Genomic DNA, 10,325 nt, shown 5'->3' on the forward strand with positions numbered 1-10,325 from the left:
CGCTATAAACAAAAAATTGTAGGATTACTTACCGAGTGTGCACTGTTCAACGTCGCCATTGCTTAAGCTTGTTTTCGTCACGGAGCAGCACACCAAATGGTGGCCGCGATATCTGATAACAAATTTTTCACAGAAAAATAACTTGACCTTTAGAGACATCATTAATATAAATAATTTTTATGGCCGTTGAATAAGAAATGTTTCTTTCACAAGAAATGTATAAAATTACAGTACTGTATTAGACTTACGGTATCTAATTTACATACTGTACAGATAATAGTAAACAACTTACTCGCCTAAACTCTCCGTAGCGTGGCGCTAGATGGTGGAAAGTATATATATAATTATAATAAAGTTAAAATAAATTAAGTTAATATATAATTATATATACAGTACCTAATTTATATATAATTAATATATAATTATATGTACAGTACTTAATTTATATATAATTTATATATAATATGTACAGACGATAATAAACTCAATTTACCCGCCTAAACTCTCCGTAGCGTGGCGCTGGATGGCGGAAAATAATTCGGCTGCTCGTCTGCGATGACAAGTTGGCAATGACATTTTACCGCGTTTTACGCGTCCCTTGTAGCATCTTTATACGAATATTGTCACAATTTTTTTGCCACGTTATAGGAATCTACGTTATAGGAACTCGCGTTATAGGGGGCTCTACTGTACAAATAAAAGCTTACAGCTGTTTCAAATTGATATCAATGGTTCTTGAAAATAATCTTAAAATATATCTCAATTAGCTGACCATTGAGTCTCCATGGATGAAAATTAAACAAAAATATAAACAAAATTTTAAAAGAAACATTACATCATGTATCACAATTATGTTTTATACATGTTGTGTTATTCATATAATAGAACTATCTAAATATATAAAATTACTGATTGATTCATCATCACCCAGAACAAACTGCTGCACCTAAAGAGGTGAAAATTGGTTCACAGTTAGGGTACATCATGAAAATGCACACTAAGAAGGGATTTTTCAAAATTTCCCCGTGGGGGAGAAGGAGAGGATTAAGGCTTAACCTGAAGAACGGTTTCTACTGTACTATTTTAGATGCAATTTTTTGTTTTCAACTACATTTAGTCTTCATTGAGTACTTAGGTGTATTAAGTTGATAACATTTCAGACATTGTTATAAATATTTTTATATATTTTGATTCGAATTTTGAATTGATTCGAAATTCAAATTTGTTATTGCATATTGGTTTGATTATAGAACAGTTGTAAACTTTCCAGAAAATTGATCAAACTGAAAACAGTTCATTTGATTCTCAGCAATTCTTAGCAGTAGGTGTTATATAACAATTACTATGGTTGTTGAAATACTGAATATAAATGGAGTTTGCTTGCAAAATCTGTGCAGGCAAAGTCATAGGTAACAGCTAGTTTTACATAAATTTCTCTAATTTTTTTTATTAAACATAATTAATGTAAAATGTATGTATTTTATATCAATAATATGTACAGTACATAGAACATAAGCATTATTAATATGAAAGATAACGGTGAAAAAAATTATTATTTATAATATTAACAATATATTAAATATTGTCTGTATTAATATCAAATAGATATCAATTTTAATTATGAGAGTATTTAATATGATATTTTTTTATGGATGTAAGTCTTAAAACTCTCAGCTAGAGGCATTTGCTTTTTTGTAAAAAATTAGTGGTAATAAAATTAATTTTGAAAAAATTTCGTAATTAAGTATTCTCCTTTGCATATAAACTGATAATAAGTCATTATTTGCATTTATAAATGATGATAATCTTAAATAAAAATTATATTGTATAAAATTTTGAATTATTTAAACTTATAAATTTCAATTTATTTTCAGGATCTTTCACCATTAAATGAAAATACAGTGAAGTAAGTATTTTGAAATAATACCCTTTTAGCAACACCATCTGTGTAGTTTTATCAACTGTAATTAAGATCAGTCCATTACTCCTTATCTGTTGTTTAAGCTTTCAAACCGTCTCTTTGTAATCTCTCTCTCTCTCTCTCCTGTCTGTGTTGTTTTGTTTCTGCCTTTTCACTTTTTCATTATTAATCATCTAATGCTTCTTTTTTTAAAAATCTTGTTCAGACTTTTAATAAACATAAACATACCTGTCTCCCTAACCATTAATTTTTCAATCTTTATCTCTCCATAATCTGAAAGGGTTTATTGTCAAGGACTTCTAGTTCTTTTTAGATAACAATCTGCCATATTGCAGTAATATGACAACAAGATCATCTCCCAAAACTTGAGAAAACTAGTCATCTCAAACTGTCTTGTTAAAAGAAAATGTAATAGATACATAGCATTGCATATAGTAATATGTCTAGTTTCAAAAACTACTCACAAATCAAATGCAAAAATTGTCATTACCAATTACCATTTTATCTATCCCTATTAATGGAAAAATTAAATTTATTGGCTTTGTTATATTATCTAGTTTAACAAGAATAAAACACAGCCTAAGCTTGTTACAGTGGAATCTCTTGATGATGAGCTTTTCAGAATAAGAAACTTTTAATTTTTCTGCAATACAACTTCTGTAGAAACCATAGCAAAATTTTTCAGTTGTTTGAAAATATTTATAATGAACTTTTCAGTTCAGTGTTCTTTTTCTGTCAGTCCAAAGGTAATAGAATTTTTACAGTTTTCATTTCATTGTAACAATTTCATTCTGATTTCTTTCCCTCTTCATTACTATTGCTTTATAACTGATGAACAACTGTATCCAAGGGAGAGGGATGAGCTCAGAGGTAACTGATGAGTTACAGGTTTAGTAAACTCAACAAAACCTCCAATTTGTCATACACACAGGTATAACTGCTGTTTATGTCTTTGTAAATTTTGTTATTTTAATCTTCACTTAAGAGATGAAGGCAAAATGGCACTGACAACATCTATAGGAGGGATACATGCCAGGTTTCTTCTGGTCATTCCCTTCTAGTACAGGAAATCAAAGCATAGGAAGAATATGATTCAGAGGTGTGAATTAAATTGACAACTTCAGAACTAAACTACTTTACCTAAATGAAGTAGGTAAAAAAAATGATATAAGTAACATATATAACATTTTTTCATACTTAGTATTCATTACTTATTACATCTTTTCAATCTATACTTTCCATTTGTTACACATGCTAGATATTCTAATAATTATTTTTTAACATTCAAAAATATGAAGTTCTACATTCAAGAATTTTAAATTATATAAATTGTGAGAATAAATTAATTACATTTTTTATTAATTGCATTATTTAGAACTATTTAATCTTTGTACAAAATAACAAATCTTATTAATGAAATAAAAAATAAGATTTAATTTATATATAAATATTCTTTGTGTACCTTGGAATTATTTATTTATAATTTTTTTTTTAATTTAATTTTTAGATCTTTGATACAGTTGGCAAAAGAATTTGAAGATCTAGCTGATACATGCTTACTGGTTTTACATTTGGAAGTCAGAGTGCATTGCTTCTACTTCTTGTTACCAGTGGCAATGCAGGTAATAATGTCTATGAGAATAATTTTTGTTTAGAGATGCTGAGTACAAACTCATTTATCTTAATTCATTACATTAAGAGATATTTTAAACAGGTAAAATTGATTAATCGATTTATAAATACTAAACATATTTCTTATCTTTATTTGATATTAAGGTTAATTTTGATATTATATAATTTAAACTTGTTTAAGTGACACTTTTTATGCTGTTTACTTTTGAACTTGAGCCAGCACTGGGGTTGGCAGAGAGTGAGGGGCAGAAGAGTAAAAAGAAATCAATTTTAACAAAAAACTTTAAATTGAAAAATTGTAAAAATATAACAATATAAATTGATATGTTTTTATCTTGTGTTTCATGTTTGGTGTAAATGTAACAGCTAAAACAATTGTAAACATCACAATATAAACAAAATCAGGAAATTTATTACAAAACATCTCCTAAATGCCACTACACAATAATTTAACTGTTGTTTTACAATAGTAATCATTTGAAATTAATTATAAAATTATATTATTCATATGTCTGAATGGGATATATAACCTGTCTCATGATATTTATCTCATGAATAACATCATTTTTCAAACCCGTCTTATTTATGAAATGAGTTTGAAAAAGATTGATGTTTATTATAGTTATTGATGATATGATTCCGAACTTTCTTGTGTCTTGTCTTTGTAGAAATAAGTAGGTTTGGCATGATATTTTAGTCTACTTTACCAAGTCAAGAAGCTAATTTATGATTTAATATTTAAAAAAGATTTTAATATGAAATATGTTTCTGAAATTTAGAGTTCATTCTCAAGTGGTATAGACAGTCAAGAACCTGATCCAGAAGTGACCAAACTAAATAAAGACCTGTCCAACATTGATGAAGCAATGACTGCCAGTCTTCAGCCACGAAAATTAAAGTATCATTACCTTTAAAAACTAAAATATGCAGAATTTTAATGTAATTCTAAATAAATGCTAAAATTAAAATCGTATCTTTCAGGTATATTTTTGAAGGTCTCGGACATTTAGTTGCTTCCATCTTAATAAATAGTACTGTTAGTATCAAAAGAATTAATGAAAATGGAGTTAAAAAAATGCAAGTATCAGATTTTTATGATTGAATAACAAATTTAAATATTGATATGTAAAATATAAAAAATTTTAGTAGTTAAAAGTATTATTAACACAATACTATGATCATTGTTATTAAGTTGCATATATTAAAGCAACTTAGTAACACAAAACATATGTTTTTGTAAACAGTCATTTAAGTTTTATGACGTAATTTAATTGATACAAATTAAAAAATTAACAAATTCTGTTCATTTTTATTTGTATATCATTTAAAATGGTTGTCTTATGATTATGCTGTTCATGTTCAACAGTTATCTTATGTGTTTGATTAGATCAACAGGTTTAAATTACTCCACGAGTTCGAATAAACCCATATTCAGTTGCATTTAAAAAATAAACACACAGCAAACCACACGAAGGTTTATTTGAATTGCATGTTATAAGCAATGGCTTATTGTAAGCACATAAATTTTTATGTCTTTTTTTTTTGTCTATGTTCCTTTTTAGAATTACTTTTTGGTTCTCATTCAATGACCCTTCATGGCCACTCACACCAACACTTATAAAAACTGTGGATTTGAATCATCTCACAGACTTGAATAAACTTCCAAATAAATAAAAAGTAGATCCATAGTGGCTCTATATGAATCTGTACAGTACTTTTCTCTAATTAAAACTAAAACTTAAATGGAAATGTTTTTATTAAGTTGCAGGTAGAATGGAAAGCAATGCTTTTATTTTGATTACTTTTGTTTTATGTTTTAGCAAGGATATTTTATTGAATGAAACATAAAAACAATTTTTGAAATGAAGTTTTTTATTGCCAATATTATGTATATATATATAAAAGTATTCCCTATGCAAAAGTGTATAGGGAATACTGGTGATTATATAGAGAAAGAAACACAACACATACACATATACAGTAGGTGATTGGTTAATGAACAGATTGGTTAACGAACAAATCGGATAACAAACACTTTTGCAAAAGATTTTTGTGATCGGACAACGAACACTTCACTGAACAAACATAAAAAAAGAAGCGACAAAAATAGCAAATACCGATTGATTTTCCCTTGTCTTCAGGCAACAATTTGAAACTTTTCAGAGCGCTGGAGACGTCCACATCGACGCTCAACCCGGAATATACTGATCAGATAGTATTCCTCCGAACTTTGAAACTCTCCCTTGTAATTCCAGCCTTTTATTTTTCTGACAGAAACAATTCTTTTATAGTAATAGCGAGATGTCTGATGTTGCTGGGCAGTATGGCTTGAACAAATCTACAGTAGGGCACAGTTCAATCTTATCTAAGAAAGATGCAGTATAATCAAGAAGACTCAAGCAGCTGAAGGAATAACAAAAATCACTTCAGAGAAATAAAGAACATTGAATAGCTCATAATGGAACCTGAAATGGATCTGAGGATAGAATAACTGCAAGAACTTTTGAATGAAGAACACCAAGAAACTCAGCGAGATATGTTTTATTATGAAAAAGAGGATTAATGCTGATATCTGCTATTAATGAAAGATCTTTTGAAGTGGGGGATGCCAGATCAATGGTCTTAGAATGGCATACAAACCAGGTTGAGATTAATAGGCTTGGGGATCTCTACAATTACAATTCTATTACTGTAATTACTTCTGAAAATCCCAAAGAAGAGAAAAAAGCAATCGACGTTAGACAGATTCTTTAACCCCCACAAACAAACTAATAAAAATACAAGACTGCATATATATGTATTTTTATTATTACATATAAATGAATGTAGTAAGAAAGTATATATTTTCTATTTTTGGGTGTCTCCAGAATGAATTAATCAAATTCACATACAAACCTATGGTAAATTGATAATCGGTTAACGAACAATCCGGATAGCGAACAAAGTCTTGGAATGGATTATGTTCGTTAACCAATCATCCACTGTATATATATATATATATATGTAATCACCAGTATTCCCTATACACTTTTGGCATCAATAGTCAGCTTTCTCAAAACTGTTATGAAAGCTTGATTCTTCATCTAGGCCTTGTCAGTCTTAGATAATGAAACAAGAAGTTTTCACTTTGTGTCTTCATCCAAGTCATACAGTCCTTTCCATCCCTCATTTGAATCATATATTGATGTCCACAAAGATCCTTGGAAAAAGTAAACATTTGAGTCATACAAATGTCTACTTTTTCAAAGATGTTTGTGTAAGTCTTTTGTGTTTTTGTGGTGTGAAAAGGGCAATTTCTAAAGATTCCAAAATGTGTCTGGTCTTCTAATTATGAATATTTACTTTGATACAAAATGTAAAAGATTGTTTTTCTCTGCAATAGATACTAATAATTTTTATAAAAATTATGAGTAGTTCAGAACTATTATATGTAAAAATATCAAAACAAATAAGAATATTTTTATTTTTACATTAATACTTTCAATATTATTAATTATTGAATGAAAAGAGTATAAATTATAAAAAGAAATCCATAGAGTAATGCATTTTTCTAACATAAATAAAAAGTTTGATTATATGATATTATTATTAAACATTAATTAAAAATGCTAGGACAATAAATATTACATTACAAAAAAATCCCAATGCATAGAAGTACCACATAAGTGTCTTTATTTCATGATGTCCTTTACACACTTTAGGAACAAGCTTTCCTTACAGCGGAGTCGACCTTTCTTTATAGGCTGTTTTTCTTGCCTCAATATGTAAAAACATTAATTATTTTAATTAATGTTTAATTTTAAATTAATTTTATATGATTCTGCCAAAGCTTGTAAATATTTTACAACCATTTTTACATATGTGGTACTTATATGTGGTACTTATATATGCATTGGGATTTTTTTGTAATGTAATATATGTTTTTATGTTTAAGTTCACATCTACCAGGTAATTAGATCAATTTTAATATTCATTATTGGAAAAAATTGAATATTTGGCAATTTTCGATATTTATTCTCAATTATTGATGTACAAAAACTATTGTGAGATAGATTGAGTTCTTTTTTATGCCAGTAAAACAAAATTGTAAAATTTCTGAAAAATCTTGTAATATAATTTTTATTGGCAGGTAACTTAGGTTATAATTAACACTAGGACATCTATGCCATATATAATAGATAAAAAATCATGTAAATAGTTATATGAATTTTTATAGCAATTTATATGATTTTTAGTGCAAAGTATCCTAGCCTTATAAATTAAAAAAGAAAAACAAAAATTAGCATTGTTTTAGAATGTGTTTTCTTGTACTGTATATAAAGTTAAACAGTGGCAGATTTAGTTTTTATTTTTTAGATTTATTTTATATACATATAAGATCTGCTGTTTTTTCATTCCTGAGAAAAACTGGTCAGGCTTGAGTGATTGGCCTACACAAACGTCACCTTACATTAACACACCGTGTAAGGCTAATGTTGCATGGTCTTGACAGAGAACAGTTACACCCACAATTTATTCGATTTCCATTCAACATATTTCTTCTAGTTAAGAAGGAAAATTATATTTTTCATGGATGAGAAAGTGAGTTTACAAACGAATAATGTCTTTATACATAACTTAAAATGGTGGAAAAAATATCAGTGATGTGGTCTTCCACATTCACTGGATGCAGGGCAAGATTTCTAAATAGACACAGTAGGCCCGGGCCTACAGCTCGGACTTTGAGGGGGGTGGCATATTATAAAAGTATACTAAATAATAATTTGTAATAAAATGTCCAAGTTGGTGCCAGAAGCATTTATGTTTAAGTCAGAAAAGATATATAACCTATATTGCCTATAACAGCAATGACTTAAATCCATCCCTGAATGGATGGTTATGTTAAGGAGTCAGCAACTAGTGATGGTTGGGGTTCCACGTGGCTTGCACTCTCCAAACATTCACTTGCACAGATCAAATCGATACCAGTTCACTGGCCAATTCAAATTTGGGAAGATATTGTTCTCTTCTTCCAATGTCATCTGAAAACATCGAATAATAATGTATGTCATCATGGTGGATGAATTGCACAGATATGTGTTGATGAATGTCCCATATACAGTTTCTTTAAACTTTATCAACAACTTTAGTAAAAGACACAGTAAATTAATAATGTTTGAAAGTAATGGTTATAATTTGGCAAGTATTTTGGTTCCCATATATATGTTTTAAGAATTAATATGTAAATGTTGCTGTAGTATGAGAAAAGACATTCCAAGAAGATGGTTTGTTTTTGTACTTTATCTTTAAATTTATTACATTTCTTTTTAAATGTAATTTCTCTAACTGCAACTTTAATTAACGTTATTTTTCTAAAAGTGATTGAGATGCTAATATTAAATAATTCTGTTAATATAATAATAATAATAAAATATTGGTTGATTCTGTTGAAGGTGCCGCAACATATTTGCCATTCAGCAAAATCTNAAAAATTTGACCTTGCCGAAGACAAAGCCAATAAAACGTCACAATAAATAAGTAACTGTCAATAATAATAAAATCCAGTACGTCTCAAAAATGAATAATAATATAAATGCAGGCTTCTTGCTATATAAGAACTCTATATGTACTGTACAGTACATACATGCAAAATTAGTCTATACAATAAAGCGCATAACAATGAGTCGCGAAGTGGCTCTAGACCACGCTCGCCAGTATTTTGAACTGTTTTATCATTCTCCGGAGGTAAGTAAAGTTTCCTTTATCAAAATTTTAAAGCTTTTTTTCTTTTTAAATTAACGTCACTAATTTTTATCCCACTTTATTTGTTAGGAAATTTTGAATTCCATTCTAGAACGTGGCCCGCAGTTTCAAGAACTGGAATACAAGAATGCGTTGCAGTTATTACACAATAGTCAGCCGGGAAGCGACGCGGAATCTTTAAAATCCGATCTAGAAAGACTGCAGGATATTCTCGATAAAGTCGCCGTTACAGTATAATCTACATTGTACATATTATGTGGGATATCTTTAAATTAATTATAATAATTAAATTAAACCAGACATAAGCTTATGTTTAATTATAGCTGTTCTTGAATTATATAATAATCAGTAATTTTGTAATTTATGTAATATTTTATTAAAACTTCTAAATAATTATCTGATATTATTTAAGTTTACTTTTTAGCATGAAATTTACTATTTTATCACGTGGACTGCTACTTAGACTAATATGGCTCATTTATCTACATGATTCTTTTTTTTTTTTTTTGTGAAAAATGTTGCATAACATCTCTACTTTTTATAATATATATATATATTTTTTTTTTACACTTTCTTTGCTGTTAGCATGCAGGTAATCAGATATTAAGGAATGGAGTCGGATGTATCCAGGACCAATGGTGGACCAGTCCACTGGGAAATTGGGAATTTTCTGATGGGTCATTCACTCTGATTGTTAATTTATTTTAGTACAGTTGTCCCTCGATAATCTGACAGGTATGGGACCGAAGGGGTGTCAGATTACCAGAAGTGTCCGGATTACCGAAAATAATTACATATTTCGCATTGTTTTGCTAGCAGTAACTTACAATATTCTCTACTCCAACTGTTCGAACAGAACTGCTCACATAAAACACACGAAATGTGTGTCATCGAGTAAGAATTGGATGGGGAGATTCACATCGCGACATGCTTCTGTGCAAGCAGACATGTAACGGGGATGGGTACCTTGACGGGAGGTGCGTCGGACTACTGAGCATGTCGGATTAAAAAACGTCGGACTATAGAGGGA

At 29.0% G+C, this 10,325-nt stretch overlaps 1 protein-coding gene across 1 annotated transcript in view; it reads left to right on the forward strand.

Moving 5' to 3' along the window:
- The window catches only part of LOC111627597 (exocyst complex component 4-like), a 40,532-nt gene extending 30,875 nt beyond the window's left edge, over positions 1 to 9,657 (forward strand). Inside the window, exons 17-23 of the mRNA XM_023371185.1 lie at positions 1,875 to 1,906; positions 3,429 to 3,543; positions 4,333 to 4,451; positions 4,535 to 4,630; positions 8,986 to 9,023; positions 9,204 to 9,277; positions 9,365 to 9,657. Coding sequence (XP_023226953.1) covers positions 1,875 to 1,906; positions 3,429 to 3,543; positions 4,333 to 4,451; positions 4,535 to 4,630; positions 8,986 to 9,023; positions 9,204 to 9,277; positions 9,365 to 9,532 — 642 coding nt within the window. The 3' untranslated portion in view covers positions 9,533 to 9,657. The remainder of the gene's footprint in view (positions 1 to 1,874; positions 1,907 to 3,428; positions 3,544 to 4,332; positions 4,452 to 4,534; positions 4,631 to 8,985; positions 9,024 to 9,203; positions 9,278 to 9,364) is intronic.
- The last annotated feature ends 668 nt before the right edge of the window (positions 9,658 to 10,325 follow it).

Source organism: Centruroides sculpturatus, unplaced genomic scaffold, assembly GCF_000671375.1.
Source record: "Centruroides sculpturatus isolate CEXI.00-Female unplaced genomic scaffold, Cexi_2.0 scaffold491, whole genome shotgun sequence".
Taxonomy (NCBI): Eukaryota; Metazoa; Arthropoda; class Arachnida; order Scorpiones; family Buthidae; genus Centruroides; species Centruroides sculpturatus.